The sequence below is a fragment of the Myotis lucifugus genome, unplaced genomic scaffold (genome assembly GCF_000147115.1).
Source record: "Myotis lucifugus unplaced genomic scaffold, Myoluc2.0 scaffold_273, whole genome shotgun sequence".
In the NCBI taxonomy this organism is placed as follows: Eukaryota; Metazoa; Chordata; class Mammalia; order Chiroptera; family Vespertilionidae; genus Myotis; species Myotis lucifugus.
In genome coordinates, this window is record NW_005871321.1 from 595,679 (window position 1) to 614,050 (window position 18,372).

Below are 18,372 nucleotides of genomic sequence, written 5' to 3' on the forward strand. Positions count from 1 at the left end.
AGACCTGACTGGTGAGTGATCAGCACTTAGTCTTGAGTTGAGTGTGCATGGAAAACAGTTTGTTTTATATAGTCTTACTGCTCAGTCAATGTAGCTGATTTTTTACCTCCTTCCAAATAGAGGGATCAAGTTTATTATTGATTTGATGTCAGTGGAAAGTAGGAGAGAAAGTTGATGCTTAACGAAAGGGAAGCTATCATTTCCTCTACTGGGCATGGGTGTTAAACTCAGTGCAGATGAGGTAGGCAGACTCAGATATTGGCTTTGTGATCGATTAGCTATGTGTCCTTGGGACAATTCCATAACGTCTCTGAGCCTGAGACTTTAAATAGGTAGCTGCTCAGCAGGTGAATAATCAGGCCCTTCAAAGAGTTAGTGTATTTAATATTCACACACACCAGGTGTACAGTCTGTCACAGCCTCATCTCCCCAGAGGGAGCTCTGGTACTCACCCTCTGAGCAGTCCTCCCCGGTGTAGCCCTCATTGCAGATGCAGCGGCCGGCAATGCACTGCCCCATGTGACTGCAGTCATTGGGGCAGGAGCGCTGCCCACAGTCCAGGCCCGTGAAGCCCTCATGGCAGACGCACTGGCCATCCACGCATCGGCCGCGGCCGTTACAGTCGCTGGGACACCTCCGCTCCTTGCAGTCTTTGCCCATGAAGCCTTCATGACACACGCACTGCCCGTTCACACAGCGACCCTGGCCATGGCAGTCCCCAGGACAGGACAGCTCTGCACAGTCACGGCCGGTGAAGCCGTCCTCACACACACACCGCCCCTCCACGCAGCGGCCCCGGTGGCTGCAGTCCTTGGGGCACCGCAGATCCCGGCAGTCCTCGCCCATGTAGCCGTCGTTGCAGACACACATGCCGTTCACGCAGCGGCCGTGCTGGTGGCAGTCATTGGGGCAGCTCATCTCACTGCAGTCGTAGCCCTGGAAGCCCTGCTCGCACACACACTTCCCCTTGATGCAGCGGCCCCGGCTGTGACAGTCGTTGGGGCACCGCAGCTGGCTGCAGTCCTCCCCGGTGTAGCCGTTGTCGCACACACACTGCCCATTGACGCAGTGGCCATGGCCGCTGCAGCCATTGGGGCATCTGAGCTCACTGCAGTCAGCGCCCGTGAAGCCGTCGTCACACTCACACTGCCCGTCGATGCAGCGGCCGTGGTTGTGACAGTCGGCGGGACACCTCTTCTCACTGCAGTCCACGCCTGCAAAGCCCTCATCGCACACGCACTGGCCCTCCTCGCACCGGCCCTGGCCATGGCAGGAGTTGGGGCAGGTGAGCTGCCCACAGTCCTCCCCCGTGAAGCCTTCTTCACAGTAGCAGGTGCCGTTGACACAGCGGCCCCGGTCGTAGCAGTCCTTGGGGCAGATGAGTTCGCTGCAGTCCTCACCCGTGAAACCCTCGTCGCACACGCACTCATTCTCCACGCAGCGCCCACGATTGTAGCAGTTGTTGAGGCACAGGGGCTCGTTGCAGTCCTCACCCGCAAAGCCGTCCTGGCACACACACCGGCCGTCCACGCACCTGCCATGCTCCTCGCTGCAGGGTACTGGGCACAGCTCCTGGCTGCAGTCAGCCCCAGTGTAGCCTTCGAAGCAGACACAGACCCCATTCACGCACTTGCCCTGGTCGTTGCAGTCGCTGGGGCAGGCCAGCTGGCTGCAGTCCTCCCCGGTGAAGCCCTCGTCGCAGATGCACTGCCCGTCGAGGCACTGGCCTTGCAGGTGACAGTTGCCTGGACAGTCAGGCTCGGAGCAGTTGGGGCCTTTCCAGCCAGGCTCGCAAACGCAGCCACACCCTTCGGTGCTGAAGTTGCCCCGGCCGCTGCAGAAAGGCCTAGTGTCCAGGCGGCCTGCAACGGAGAGATCAGAGGCTCTCAGCTGAGCACAGTTCCTACCCTTGAAACGCAGATTCGAATTCTGCCAGAGCACAGCTGCACCCTCGGGCCCCATCTGGCTTGAAAACTAGTTGTTAACTGTGTGAAATCAGATGGAACACATCTACTTACACGAGGGAGGAATTCTTAGCTTGAACTCTGAAATTTGTAGACATATATGCAAAGGCTATGTGTGTTTAGGTTTGTAGGCATGTGTGTCTGTGTTTCTACCGCTAGGGAGAGGATCTACAGTTTTCACCAAATTTTCACATAGTCCCACAACCCCAATGGTTATGGATCATGCCATGTGGAATCTGTTATGCTGGGCTGTGTTACTTCTACGTAGTCTGGCCAAGTCAGGCACATAAGAGATTTCCAAGAAATAATTGTTTAACAAACCCAATTCTGACTCTTTGACTCAATAGCTGTGCTGCATTTGGGATGGGCTATAGAGTCTTTCTGGAGCCCAGTTTCTTCTCGGTCAAATGGGACCAATAGACCACTTCCCTGGGGCCCGTCAGGGTTGACGGGGACATGGAGACCTGACTGTTACGCTCATCGTGATGTTCTCTTGCAGTTTTGTTTGGGTTGACTCAAGTTTGGCATATGGGTTTACGTGACCAAAACTTTCTAATTTTCCATAACTGAATGAGTGGCTTTCTAATTCTGCAAGGACAACTTGCAATTTGGCTCTGCCCCCATAGGACTCATCGGCCTCTGTCCCTCTTTCCTCTCTTTCCTGGAGGTTGCCGTGGTGAGTGAGTCTGAGGGACATGGGTCAGCGCTGACATGACTTCAGCTCTTTCAAGTCTGTATCATGTCTCAGCTCTGCTTACAGGAGTAACTGGCATGGTCTCCGTGGAACCCAGGGAGAAGCAGTGACACTCACTCCACTTTCTCTGCATCTAAATACAGTTGAATTAATATGGTTCATCCCCTTTCTGATGCCAGGAAGGAAGGCAATTTTTTAAAAAGTTGGTTTGAAAAGTGAGACTCTACGCTTGTGCTATGTAGTACGGTGGCCACTGGCCACCTGTGGCTCTTAGGCACTTGAACTGTGGCTGGTCTGAATTGAGATGGGCTGGAAGTGTCAAATCCAACCAGATTTCGAAGGCTCGGTGTAAAAGAATATAAAATGTCCATTAATATTTTTTATATTTATTACAGGCTGAAACATGGATATTTTAGTTCTATTGGGTCAAATAAAATAGATAATTCATATTATCCTTAGCTGCTTCTTTTCATTTCTTTATTTTGACTACTGGGAACTCTAAGGTTATATATATTCTCACGTTATATTTCTGTTGGCTGGCCTTGCTGCTCTAGATAAGTATTTCAACCCACTTTTTAGAATTAACCTATTGTGTAACTCCCAGGGAGTTGAGAGATAGAAGATAAACTAATATATGCATAAAGGAAACTTTTTTTTTCTTGTCTTAGAATCCTAGAGCACATCTTTAGTACTTTCCACTAAGTCTACTGATTAGGTCTATTCTTAAAATAATTTGTCCAAGTAATTCATGGTAATTTTTCCTGAGTGGCAGAAATAGAGATTTTCATCTGATTTCAAGCTGTTGAAATTCCTGCAGTTCTATCAACTTTAGGGAATGCAGATGAAGACATGATTTCAAAGTGGTAACCTTTCTTTAAAAAGGCTGCAGGCTGGTATTACTGGAGGACTGTGAATTCTGGAGACACACAGGCCTGTTCAAAGCTTCCATCCCTTATCACCCTGTGTGTCAGTTGGTTGAGTTCTTTGAGTCTCAGTTCTTAGATCTATAGAATGGACCTTCAGCCTTATATTAAATGGTTGCTGGGAGGGTTAAGTTAGATAATGAATTACAGGGCCATGTACATAAAAGGGGCTGAAATCATCGTTGTGATCATTATCATTGTTGCCATTCAACTGGAGCATTTATTCCAATTTTCAGGCTTTGTACTGCCATAGGTGGCCTTGTACCTTTGTAATAACTAACAACCAGGGTGTGGAAGACTGCGTTTTTTATTTTAAACCTTTTCTAAAAACACTGATTTTTAGAGAAAGGGGAAGGGAGAGGGAGAGAGAGAAAAAAAAACACAGCTATGTGAGAGTGAAACATTGATCAGCTGCCTCCTGCCTGCCCCCTACAGGGGATCGAGTCTGCAACCTGGGCACGTGCCCTGACTGGGAATCGAACTGGTAACCTTCTAGTGCATGGAATGACGCCCAACCAACTGAGCCAGGGCTGGAATATTGTGGTTTAAGTCCTAACTTGGTCACTTATTGCAGGACCTGGAGGAATTCCATCGTACTTCTGGGCCTCAGTTTCCCTATTTGTGCAATGGGGTAATAGGGCTATATCATCATCTTTCAGGGTCTGATCTTTGGGTCAGGAGTTTCATAAAGTGTTCATAGGTTTTGAGGTAGAGAATGTGTTCATTTCATGGTCAAATAAATTTTGGAAACAAGTGATTAAAGTGAAATTACTACAAATTCCTCAGAGAAACATTTGTCACTGAGAGCAGAATAGAGATGGTTACAGTCTCCACGTTTATTTGACCATCAAATCTCTCTGTAATGAATCCCCTGCAAGGCTAGTTTCCCCAGGAACCCACTTTGGAAACAACTGAAGGATCTTGCCATGCCCATCATTTCTCCCACTCGTACCTTCGGCAGGCTGGAGGCAGCAGCCCGCTCCCATGCTGCACTGCTCCCGCAGGGAGGACACCAGGTTCTCCAGCTCCTCCAGTCGGCTCAGGAGCTCCTTGATGTCAGGAGCAGGGGCACACCCACAGGCCCGGCGGGGAATGTTGATGCGGTGTGTGAAGACGATCTGGTTTCCCCCGTCCACGGTATGCTCCTGGAAGCTTTCACTGGGCTCTGAGGGTGGGGCCAGATCCTTCTCCCCACTGGCTGATTCCAGATCCACGGAGCACTGGGACCCAACAGGAAGCTTGATGTTGTAGACGTGGTTGAACACCACTGGTTGGTTTTCCTCCGGCAGAGTGATGTTCACCCCAGTCTGTCGCTTGCGCCGAATGACTTTCTTGAGGACCCCACCTTCAGCAGTGAGGGCGAGCAAAGCTAGGCAGATGCCCACCAACAGCCGAGTCACGGCCCCCATGGTGGAGGTGGGTTTGGTGGGATGTTTCTGGGGTTCTAAGATCCTAGGGCGTCTTACTCTCAGGTAGAGTTGGGGTCTTGGAAGCACAGAGTTGAATTATCAGTTGTTCCTGATCCACTTGAAGAAATCCTCTTCTACAAGTAAATAAAGAAAAACAGCAAGCTTACTAGTATGTTCTTCTTATTGAATCCACTGACTCTGCAATTGTAGTGAATGTTTACTTTGTCGCCTATATTTGAAGCTCTCCTGGTATTCATTCAGTATTCACTGAGTGTTGATATACAGTGGTCTCTAAAGGAGTAAAGAGGATCAGATACAAACAGAGGTTGGAGGTGACATGCTACTGTGAGGTAGTTCTTCCCCTGCTAAGTTGTCTTATTCGTCTATTTACCTGTTACGGCTATTTACCTGTAGGGCAATCACGTGGCAGAGGAAAGGGGAGTTGTCAAAGGCAGTGAGAAATGACTGAGTAAAGATATAACACAAGTGAAACTTTAGGTGGTTATACTATTCATTAACATATGCCTTGGATACATATGAGAATAATCTGTATATGGCATGATGTCATTTTTAGTCCTTTTTTCATTAGGAGCTACACCTGAGGGTAATTCAAGAAAATAATTGAGAGCTTTGTTTTTCCACAAATTGACATTTTCCTATGCCCATGCTATTCTTAGTCTTGCATATCCTAAGTTATTTATGTCAATTAGATGTGATATTTGGGCTGCCTATTCTATAACAGGTTTTCCAATGTATTTTTCAGGAAGATCTTATCCCAACGACAAAATGCATCAACATGATCCCTGGTCATCTCTTCTATGATGACAGAAGGTCTCTGCAAACCTGGAGAGGGATTGTGGCAGGGAGAGCTGAACCCTGAAGCATTTCTGTTGGGCTGAGAAAGGGTTTGGGGACTTAGAAGACACCAGCTGTGCATAGAATCAAGAACTTCCTATCCATCCCACATCCTGATTATATTCATATTTGATATTTCACCAATTATCATGTAACATCTAATTAGGGCTTCTACTCCCTGGTTAGGACAAAAACAAACAAAACAAAATAAAACAAAGACAAAAAAAGAAAGAAAACCTTCTTCTAAGTATGCTTTTTCATTCAAATTCGTTTCCTAAGTAAGAATTGGTGCATCTGTGATGTAGGCAAGCCCACTGAATAAAGATTATTATGAAGAGGAGAACTTGGCAATTTCTCTTCTCTCAAACCAGCATAGCCCGTTTGTTTATTGGATAAATATTTATCGATTGTCTACTCTCTTACAATCGCTTTAAATCTCTTTGCCTTCCTTTCTTCCCACCCTCTTCCCATCAATTCTTAGCTCCCCCCCCCTTTTTTTATGAGAAAGGGCCATGGGCCAGTTTGAAATGCTCTTGGACTTTTACCCAACACTATTGTGTGTGTTGCTAAATGACTTAAATTTCCATCTAAAAAGCCATTAGAGTTGCTGGTTGAGACTCTAAGGCAATGAGTCTAGGGTAATAATGACCAGGCTAAGGGTTGAATGAGGATTTTTCACTGTGCGTGTAGGAGACGTGCGCTGGCAGAGCCAAATGCTGCATTGTTCAGAGGAAGGAAATGGGATTTTTGAGGGCTATTTCCCATTGGCTGACTGCTGTCTAAGGGCAAGTGGATATTTTTGTACTTTGGGAAAGACCAGTTATATCTTCAATGTGGTAGAAACTGCCTCAGCTTTGGACTTAGACACCCCTGGGTTCAAATGCCACTCACTAGCTCTAAGACTTGGGACAAGCTATTTATCCTCTCTAAATTATAACCTCATTTGTAAAATGGGGGTCAGACTTCTTCCTGAGGGAGTTCTAGATTAGCTCAGCGTGGTGCCAGGCCCATAGTAGGCACACATTAAAATATAGCTCCCATTTCCTTGTACTTCTAGGAACAAAACCTAGCACGAGTCCATGCCCATAGCCTCCTTTTGCTTAAGCTTGACCTCCTCATTGAATCCAGTCCTAAACTCAGCAGCAGCTTGAATCTAGATCAAAGAGGAGCTGCAGAAATCACGAAAAGGTGAGGGGGTAAATCTTATTATAATGTACTTGACATATTTACACCAGAGAGGCAAAAAACCTTTAAGAATGTTACATGCAGACAACTGGTTAATGTCCCCTTGGAGGGGAGGCCAAAGGAAAACTGTAGATTGCAGCTTCTGGTATTTAGGTTAGACATGAAGGATCACATTCTGACAGGAGGGCTTTTAAAATTTGAGAATGAACAACTTATTTCATAGAGACTCTTTAAAAAGCACAAGCAGATTCTTATCTTTATAGGAAGTGATCAGGCAATGGAGAGTCTGGAAAATATCTTGTAGGAGACAGAAGTGTGGAGCTGTGTGTCCATCCTATAGCTGGAAGAACTAACATTGAGAGGAACAGGGTTACCATGCCTAAATCCTGTGGGAGCAGGAGCTGGTTTGTCCTTTGTGGCCCCAAAGGACAGAACAAGTGCTGATGTGTATGTATGTAGAGGGTGCAGAGGAGGGTTGGTTACTAAAAGTCACATTTCAGCACAACAGGAGAAACATTTTTCTAGTTGGAAATATCCAGTCGAACAGTCTCCTTTGAGAGTATAGCAAGCTCCAAGGTGCTGGGATAGTGGTGAAGAGCACAGGCTTTGTAGACACACTGTCTTGGGTTTTAGTCAGTGTTCAACCACCTCCTCTTCCATGAGTGAGGTATTATCTACCACCGTAAGCCAGAGTCCTGTCATCAGTAAAGTGTGATATGAGTGTCCTCATAGGACTGTTGTGAAAAGTGCGTGAGATAACGTGAGTAATGGGATAGTGCTTGGCAGCAGCAAGAGCTCAATAAAAGAAGCTTTGCAGTAAAAAAATATGGGCTTCACTTAACATTTTTTCCAGGATTTTCTTTCTCCCAACTCTTGAAACTTCTTTGGCATATGTGGATTTGTTTTTTTAAGCAAGGATAAGAGTTCTGCAATGAAGTAAAGTCTTCTCTCTCTACCCTAGAAGATTTTTTTTTCTCTCTCTCTCCTCCCATCTCTAAATCTATCTCTACCTCTACCTCTATCCAACTACCTACCTACATACCTATCTTTAATGGCGAGATTAAAAGGAATGCAGCAGGAAGAGAGACAGCCTTTGGATGGGCTCAATACATAGATTGTGAAGGTCACATATCCAGGACAACGTGGCTGTGTCTGAGCCATGCAAGCTGCCTTGCTTTGTACGCCATCTCAGCATATATGCCGAATGCAGAAAAATACACATGTGCACCAGACTTGCCTTCTATCTTTATCTAAAGAAAATTTTAGAGCCAAATGAACTGCTGTTAATTGTTTCTGTGAAACTCTTTAGGTGTCTCCTTTCACATTAACTACTTAAAACATAATCTGGAGGGAAGAAAATCTACCATAAAAATTTCCCCATGAGAGAAAAGACTTAAGAAGAGGTAGAAAACTGATCGAGAACTGTACTGTCCAATATGGCAGCCACTAGCCACAAGTGGTTATTAAAATCATAATGAATTGAAATTAAATACAATGAAAAATTCCATCCTCAGTTGTACCCCCCAGATTTCAAATGCTTAATAGTGACATGGCTTGTGTCTACAATATCAGACACTTCAGATAAAGAGCATTTCCACCATTGCAGCAAGTTCCACTGAGCGGTACCGGTTTAGAGGGCTGCTTGGTGATATTAAGCCCTTGGTACAACTGAGGCTCAGAGAGGTCAGAGAGTCTTTAAGAAAGTTATGTTGCTGTTAAGTCTCCTATCTAAAGAAAACGGGGGGAATACCTCAGATAGAGGTGCCAGGAGACTAGGGAGTTCCTTTGAGTAACTCACCTAAACACAAGCAAATATGTATGTGCACTGTAATTTCCATATGTTACATGTTCAAACATATCCAGGTACAGGTGAGGAATGGTCTTTATGGCTATGGTCCTCAAATCTGAAGGAACATCCACCTTGCCCCAGGTCAGCATCCTCCTCCCACTTCCTATCCTTGGAATAGGACATTTTCTTCTCTTTCTCTCTGTATACCTTAAAGCTCCAAGTTCTACAGGAGATTCTTCTCCTCAAATCAAACTCAAAATAAGCTGCTCTTTATACCACTTTGGCCACACACATCATCTGGTCCTGCCCTGCCTCACCCTTTTCTTGGGAGCTGATAGAGCTTGTAAAAGATAAACTCAGGATTCTCCTTCTTCTGTTGACCCTGAACTACTTTGTTCCAGAGTTTTTAAAGGAACTGAGTCCATTTCCTTTAGAAGTCTAAAAAATTTGTTGATGAGCAGCTGGATGTGGAAGAAACAGCCTTGTCTCTGGGAGAACTAGACCTGTGTTAGAATCCAGCTCTTCCACTTAGTAGCTGCTACCTGAGTCTCACTTGCCTCATCTCATACATGGTTATACATATGTCTAGTTCATAGTTTTGTGGAGGATGGGATAAAATGAGAAGATGTATATTAAGCTACTAACACAGTGCCTGACACACAGTAGGTACTCAATATATGGTAGCTAATGATAATGAAGCAATAATAATAACACTTATTAATTCGAGAATAGAACATAGAGGAAACTGCATATAGAGGGATGGAAGAATCAGGGAGATACATCACGACTACAATAATAATTTAATAGGTAACTAAAGGGATTGACAACCTAAGCCTATTAAAGTTCAGAGTGGAGGGAGGCTACATCCTTTTGAGGTACTCAAGAAAGTCACCTCAAAAGAGATGGACCTGAAGGATGGGTGAGATTCTAAAACACAGATGGACAACACTGCAGTAGGTGTACTGTGAAGCCTGCAGAAGTCTAGAAAGAGGGAACTGCATGAGAAAAGGCAATGGAGTTGGAAGAAGATGACAGTAATAACAGTTCCTCTTTGTGGATGCCTGACAAGGCAAAGCTCAAATAACATTATGGGATGCCTCTGGGGTGTAAAATACACCTGGGGAGTGGAAAGGAGAGAGCACACGAGTCAGGAGAGCCAAGTGAGGAGGACACAGGGTCTCTCTAAGGCTAGGTGCCTAATTGCTCATAGTGTTGTCTGTTGAAAAAAACCATAGGCTTCTGTATTTACTTCCTTGGTCTCCAAAGACCTGTCACATTTATGGTGCTTATTCCCTGCAAAAAATAATAAAAACTATATAAAAACAATGTTATAGTTAAAGATTTTAGAGGGTGGGTAAATGGTGCTAAAGTATTAGGACTTCATTACTGAAGATAAAAATTAGTTCTTGCTTCATTTTTTGGTATTAGATGCTGCCAGTGTAGGATGATTCTCCAGATTTTGGCATTATAAATTTTTATTCAGAACATTACTCTTAAGTTCCTTCATTTAACCGGGAAACCACAGTCAATATCATGGCAACCATGTTCCAGGGGCTTGTGGGTTAATAATTTTATACTTTAAGATGCCTCTTGGCTTGTTATCAAATCCCCTTCTCCCCCAGTAGAGCTGTTTTGGTAGCTAATCTTTAGAAGCAGCATGGAATAAACTAAGAGTTATTTTTAGGCACCTCACCACAGGACAAAGACCATTGCTAGTTTAAGAAATCAACTACCTTTGGATTTTTCCTTAGTCACAGCTGGAGAATAAACAATTTCATTTTTAGATAAAGATAAAACTTCCAACAAGCTAGCATCATATTTCAGAATTAGTAACTGGTCACTTCATTTTTAGTAGCTCAAAGAATATATTTATCTTGTTGATTTAGGCACGAATGTGAAATATCCTAGGTTTGGGGGAACAAGGATGATTCTCAGTTTAGCAATTCAAATGAATCTCTTTCCACATCATTTTGGCAACGCATGAGACGGCTCACACCAAGAGAATTTTGTGTGTGTGCACAGCCAGTTAAGCACGGAGTGACTTACACGGCATTCTTAAAGGTTCTAGAAATTCCTCACCCTCCGTTCTTCCCAACATTCATAAATTCCTATTGGCATGTGTCAGGAAGAGAGAGGAGCCAGGAAAGAGCCTTCAGTGTGGATTTTTTTTTCCTAAGGACATCTGATCTTTATAGTTGACTGAGTCCAGCACAACCTTCATCTTAAAAGAATTGAGAAAACTCTGATTGCCAAACCCAAATGCTTCCAGGCCCTAGGTGTTCGAGTCAAAAGCATGCATCCATTTAGGTAACACGGTGGCTTAACTGATGCCCAGTTAGGATGCTAGTGGAGCCAACAATCTTCCCAGAAAGCTGAGGATGAGTTTATTTTAAAAAATCATTCATTCTTGCATTCAACAGAGATGAGTTGAGTAAGTGCTCAGACCAGGCTGTGAGGTGTATGTGCTCTCAGTGAGTCCAGAAAGGAAACAGATACGCGAACAAACGTTTATAGGGAAGAATGATAAATGCTACCATGGACAAGTATCCTAGGACATCTGCACAATGTTTGAGAACATCTGCTCTAGAGTCAGTCAAATACTGTCAGATCCTGGTTCTGCCATATGCTGTGAGTTTGAACCATACAGAATTGCCCTTTTTGTAGGTAAAAAATGGTCGAATAGGAGTAACTTCATATGGCTCAATCCAGAGGCTACCTAACACTGCCTCTCTGAACCTCAATTTTCTTATTTGTAAAGTGATAACACTAATATCCACCCCACAAAAGAGTTCTATCAACTGAAAGTGAGAAGAATTAGATTATACATGGAAATGCTTAGGACAGTGCCTAACTGGTATATGTTGCTTTGTGTGAAGGGTAGTGTCTTTTGTTTGGAGAAGGCAGTGACTCAAGGTTGTGCTGGACTCAGTCAACTATAAAGATCAGATGTCCTAGGAATTATTAAGGGAGTTTGGGGAGACCCTAAAGGCCAGGGATACTCTAAAACCCTTGGGAGAGAAAGCAAGCTATGGCCATAGTCTTGGCCTCCTCCTAGCCTATCTATCTATCTATTCTACTTCAGTAGCAAGACAGGCACACCCATGAGCCTGGGTGGAGCCCTTTTCAGGGAGGTTAGTACCGGCCAAGAGGCCGTGCTGCTCCTGGGCTGGCTGTCCACGCTGCTCAGCCAGGCTTTCTCCAGAACAGGCTGTTGTGATTTTTAATCTTCCAAGACATTGCTCCTGACGGGAAACATTTGGCTCAGATTTGCAACACTTTCCACAGACATGGGCAAACATCAGATTAAAGAATTAAAATGAGACTTGAGCAGGGCTTAGGCGCAACTGTAAGTTCACTGACTCCAGGAGTGGCCCATCTGTGCCCCCCCCCCCCCGCCCCCATATGCCTCTAGTGTGCATGGCAGAATGATATGAGGCAGTTTCTTTCTAATCATTACCCACGTACTTCTGTGGAGCCCACTTCAGAATTGCTGAGTGTATCACTTCAGGCAGCCATGTCCAACTCAGTAGACGGAGTACGCGACATGAAGGAGAAAAACAGAACTGAAATGCCCAGAAAGGGCCACCAGCTAATTAGTGGTAAAGCTGATATTAAACCCACAGGTACTGCCTCTTGATTTAGAAATTTGATTGAGGTTTCTCTCTTTCCCCAGATTACTGGGAGAACTTCAAAATTAACTGCATATGAAAGGTTTCTAGTAATTCTTAGTCTGTGATCAATTTAATGGTCTCCAGAGAGAAATGTGAGCAATGGGATTTTGGAGAACATCTGTGTTAAGAGATTTCCAGATTTCTTGCTCCTGTAATATTTCTTCAATTTTCCAGTCATCATCCATCCCTCCATCTATATCTCCATCCATTCATCTATGTAACTACCCATCTTTTCAGTACATATTTATCAAATAACCTACCAGGTGCCAAGCCCTGTGGTAAGTATGAGGGATACAAAAATGAAGAAGATAGGCATATTCCCTATGATCATAAAGCTTACAGTTTCCTCCTAAAAATGAAATACTGGTAGATTTTAAATGGATGTATTGTGGATTTAATATTTGTGATATTCTTAAGGGTCACTGTAGATTGAGAACACGGTGCATGCTTCCAAGCCACCAGCAAGAGTAAAAATGTTAAGTTTCCTTTAAGAACTGCTTGCTGTTTACTTACTATGTGCTGCGCAATGTGCTGGGTGCTGGGGAGACTGGGCCAGTAAGGACCGGTTCTCTGACTCCAGAAATCTCAGAAACTAGAACATAGACAAGCAAGTTTCAGCAGTGCTGGTCGGAATGACCAGAGTCCGTGCTGAGCATTTTAAATCTCCAATTTCAGATTCTCACACAATGATAGGAAGCGGTAGCTTCTCATTCTGCAGATGAGAAAACTGAGGTGTGGAATAATTAAGTGGCTTGTGCACGTTCAGAGTTGGGATTTGAATGCGGGTCCATCTGAGTCCAAAATAAACGCACTGAACCACCATGTTACATGGCCGTCAGTGCTGGAGGGCCAAGGAAAGGAGCTATGGTCTGAGGCCAGAGGCCAGCTCTATCCATAGGACTTCCAAACACCTGGCTCAAAAGGAGAATACTATGAATTCCATGGAATTAGGGACATATGGTGTCTGTAGCCTGTGGGTGCTGAAGAGAGAAAGCATGCCGAGGGACACCTGGAGATACTGTTACATTTCAGTTATCACTGGGAGAAGATTCCAGATGCCCTGAAGGCTGTTAGAAAGCCCTTTTGACATCTCTGAATGGACAAATCTGTCCTTCAAGATAAAGTTAAAAATATTATTAGAAGTTTTTACAGGTAACATTTCCCTCTTCTGAATTTTTCAGAATACTTGATGTGGTATTTCTATCATATGCCATTCTGAAAATGATTTGGGGTAGCTTTATTATGGATGTCTATCTTCCTCTTTTAGAGCAAGAAGCAAATTGTATCTTGTATTTATGTTGACTCTGAGCAGTTAGTGTGTGTGCCGTTAGCCCTTCTATAGTTAGAATGCACACAGTTAGACTATTTGTAGACTGTAAATTCCACAATTATACGAACTATATCTGAGTCATTTATCTCTAAATACCCAATACCAAGCATGGTGTCTAGAACATAGTAAATGCACAACATATTGATATAGAATAAAATAAAGCTGAATATATTTCTTGATTTCATATACAGCAGGTACTCATACTGATGAAATTAATAAATGAACACATCCTCTTATTTTCCTGAAGGCCTTCGTATAATAATTCTCCTGTGATCTCTTCTAAGGCAAGATACAACAAGGAATTCATCATAGCCGCACTCCTGGAATTAGTTCATTTTTATTCCTTCGGCTATTCGGTAACTATGTGCTATGTGCCAGACACCCCTCTAAACACAGGGGTTATGAAAGTAGCCAGGACAGACAAGGCTCCTTCCCATGGGGTTCTAGTCAACATCCCAAGGGTTCCTGAGCTCTGAGCCACCGTTCTGACAATCGCTCGGGTGATCTTGGGCAAGTCACAGCCACTCTCTTGTAAAATAAGCAAGGGTGTGTGGCTCCAATTCTAGCATCCCTTTGGTTCTAATTACCTATGGTCCATTGCTAATTCAGCAATATTTCTGCCCAACTTAATTTTGGTTGTTATTTTATTCTTTTTTAATCCTTCCATGAGGACATGTTTTCATTGATTTTTAAGGGATCCAACCCAACCCACAACTTGGGTATGTGTCCTAATCTGGAATTGAACCTGTGACCTTTTGGTGTACAGGTGTACAGGATGACGCTCCAACCACTGAGCACACCGGCCAGGGCTTGGTTTTTATTTTAGATCCAAGTCAAATGGCCAATACTTAGTACAACACCTCCCAAATACTGTGTTATTTCTTTAGTTATTTGACTTAAGCATAGGTGGTGCTTCGTGGCTTCCTCTCTCCCATCCTCCTAACAGAAGTTTCATTACCAACCAAATTAAGCCCAAATCTCAATCCATAAAATATTTCCACCCAGACACAATACTGAGGTTCCTATTTGTGGCTTAGTATACCTAAGAAAAGCTCAGATGAAATATGACTAGGTCCATTGATACATTCAGACCACAAACTGCCCTGGTATGGTCTGGTTTTAATTTTTGAAATAAAAATTCTGCAGAGCACTTGCTTTTCCTCTTCTATTTCTTGCCTAGACAGAAAATAAAATAAAAAATGGTCTGACCAAGTGGCAGCAACATAGATTCTTAAAAAAAAGCTTCAAAAATACATTTGCATTCATTTCCCAATGGAAAAATGGCCTCCTCTGTTTTGGCCTTCATCCAGAATAAGAAATCTGGTTGACTCTTTCACAGTATTGGAAAGTGGTTTTGAGCTCTTCAACCATGGTTAAAATTAAAGAGATTTATCTAGGTAGGACAGGTTCTAGGTGGACACCTAACTCTAAACTTGAGAATTTCTGAAAACGGCTCTGACACAATGGCCTATGTCAGCTATAATCAGCCATCCAATGACAAAGATACAGCCTCGCAAAGCCTCGAAAAGCCTGAAGGAGGCACTGTGATGGGAGAGAGAACATAGTTTTCTCAGTCAGGAGGACCTGAGTTCAAATTCTGTTTACCTGCTTGGGAACCTGAGACAAAGTCCTATAATTTTTCCGAACTGTGGCTTCTTCACATTTAAAATAGAGCTCTTTGCAGGCTTATTAATAAAAGCCTGAATATTAATACTAAACGCTAACTAAATGTTAACACCTAGTCTCCTTTTCTCTCCTTTCCTTTGTGTCCTCCCCTATGAGGAATCTCCGTAACATGGTTTATATCTTTAAAAATAGACCATGATATTGTAGAAGTTCATGAATTGGTGAAGAGGTTGAATTGGTTTGGGATGACAATTCCGTTTTCGTTCATATATCCACCTCAGTTAGCTGATGTGGTTCCCAGAACTGCCTTGAGAAGGATTCTGTGGCCATGTTTGGACTCAAGGGGAAAAATACTGTGACGGATTAGCAATGTCTGCCATGGGTGTGGAATGGGGGAGTGTTGATATGTATGCCAAATATTTGGCATAGCGAAACTAGATAGCTTTGGCAGTCTTTTCCAGCTCAACGTGCTGATATTCAAATGAATGGAATGCTGCTTGACTGAGGCCTGTGTCCCTGGGTCGGAGGGAGCCAGGGGCAGTCGTTGACAATTATAAAAGCCTGTCTGAATCACGTTCAATGAAGTTTGATGCATTTTGATAAATGCTGACTCCCCAAATGGAAATGTGCCTCCAAGGCTGGACTTCCAGGGACAACTAAGACTACTCCAGACACACTTTCATCACCTACTTTATTTCTCAAAATGGGGTCATTTGAATGTTACCGTAAGAACTAACATCGATAGAAAACAGCTATGTCAGGAACTGCTTTACCTGTCTTATGTGGATTATCTCATGGAATCCTCCCCCAGATCTCTGAGGTAGCTGCCTTTATTTTTCTCAGTTTACAGATGAGGAAACTGAGGCTCACCCAGCTCATGGTCATGCATCTGGAAAGGGCAGTAGGGATTTAATTCTGGTGGACTGACTCATGAGTCAGAGACCCCATTCCTGCCCATCAGCTTTGCTGTAGTCCTTTAATGATGTCAAAGGGTGGTTTTTCTGTGACTAAATTAGGACTAACTTCAAAAGGACCCAGTGGTCAGGGTCCAGAATAAATATTAGCCATGAAAAACCTTTATGACGTACAGAGAGAGCAGGAGGAGCTGCCCATGAGCCTGAAATATAGAGAAATTTCTAACCCTCGACTTTGATTGAATTTAGCTGTTCAAGCCACATTAACATGCTGACAGGTATTAATGCAAGGGGAAATTTTTTCTCATTAAACATTTTTGGCAACTGCTATTTTGAACCAAATGCTCTTTGAAACCAAGCAAATTACACAGCTTTTGAGGTTTCCCAGGGTTTTAAAGTGTTTGTGTTCCCTGGAAATCTCCAAGAAGGGGAGCATTTATAGAGTGTTTCCCAAACTTGGTTGTTTAGTGTTTGAAGAACATCACTCTTAGACTCTTTATCTTTTCATTTCCTTATAAAGGATAGGGCAAAAGTGGGTTTATAGTTGTATGGAAAGTAGTATAATAATTAATAAATAATAATACAAGAATAGACTCCGTTTCACATACTCACAACGGTAAGACTACTTTTGTCCCACCCTGTGCAGGAGTAATGATATACCTATGAATGGTAAGGATTGAGGCTCTCTACCAAGTTAAACTAAGATTGAGGCAAACAGTTTAACATTTATCCTGCGCCTGACACTTACCAAATGCCATTGAGTTGGGACATCATATAAAGCAAGATTCATTGTTCAGATTGAAGTAATATTTATGCGATAAGTATCAGAGGGAAATTCAACATCATTGATGAAAGTAGAGTTGTTAGATTCCTCAAATGGGACCTCTTAGGAGAATGATGTTGGGGATTTGGGGTGTGCATGAGTATTTTTTTACATTTTTAACTTGAGGGGAGGCACAAAGCCAAATGTACTATAATATCTGTGTCTTGGGCAAATCCTCAAAGCCCCGGGAAACAGCTTACTCTGCTTGAGTATGGCCTGGAGAGAGAGTGAGTAAGTGAGAGAAAGATAAAGTGAGAAGTAGCAGACAGGGGGGCTTAAACATCTCTACTTTCTGGAAAATTGGACCTCACGCTATGTACTATCTGAAAAAAAAAAAAAAGCATGGGTTCCAAGAAATTAGTTTGAGGATTTAGAAGGTCTAGACATTACAACTTCTATTTTTTAAAGAAGGAACTTAGATGAACAAGTAAACAAGCAAATAACTAAGAAAAGGGGGAAATCCCCTTCTAGACAGGATCATTTAATTTAGCATATGACAGAAAAGTCAAGATATTTGGCCTGAGAGATAATGAGGGGCAAAATGGCATGAAAGATACAAATGAATAACTCTTCTAAGATTTTTCTACGCTACCTTCAGGTATAGAGTTTGGCATATATTTTTGGAGAGGGACTGACTAGATGAGTATTTCTATTTCAATCTCTCTCTCTCTCTCTCTCTCTCTCTCTCTATATATATATATATATATATATATATATATATATATATATAATACCCACCTTGCTAGTTCTGCTGATTGAAAATTATGCATATAAATTTAGCACACTGACTGGCAGGTATCAGTAAACTTTTTTCAAGTGACTGGATAGTAATGTTAGGCTTTCAGACAGATGGTCTCTGCCACAAATTCAATTTTCCCCTTGTAGAGAGAGTAGCCATAGACATGGCATAAATAAATGAGCACGGCTGTTCCAATTAAACTTTATTTACAAAAGTAGGCCATTACTCAATATATGGTGACCCGAGCTGGAATATAGTAGTTAATAAATGGCAACTAGTATTATAAAAACCAAATTTAGATTGAACTAGACAGGAAGGAAACTAACAGTTTGTTGCCAGGCTACTATATACCTGTTTTGTGCCAAGCCTTATGCTAGATGTTTTTGTTATAGATGCCATCAATTATCTTATCACTTATCGCGGCAACCTGGTGAGGTAGGTATTATGACT

General features: G+C 43.1%; 1 protein-coding gene across 10 annotated transcripts in view; it reads right to left on the minus strand.

Annotated features, from left to right (window-relative positions):
• The window catches only part of TNC (tenascin C), an 86,854-nt gene that overhangs the window by 57,442 nt on the left and 11,040 nt on the right, over positions 1–18,372 (minus strand). For all 10 annotated transcript variants that reach the window (XM_023763041.1, XM_006099361.3, XM_023763042.1 and 7 more), the window contains exons 2-3: positions 4,534–5,124; positions 453–1,862 (exon numbers count right to left, since the gene is read on the minus strand). In XM_023763041.1, the coding sequence (XP_023618809.1) occupies positions 453–1,862; positions 4,534–4,990 (1,867 nt within the window). In that variant the 5' untranslated portion in view covers positions 4,991–5,124. The remainder of the gene's footprint in view (positions 1–452; positions 1,863–4,533; positions 5,125–18,372) is intronic.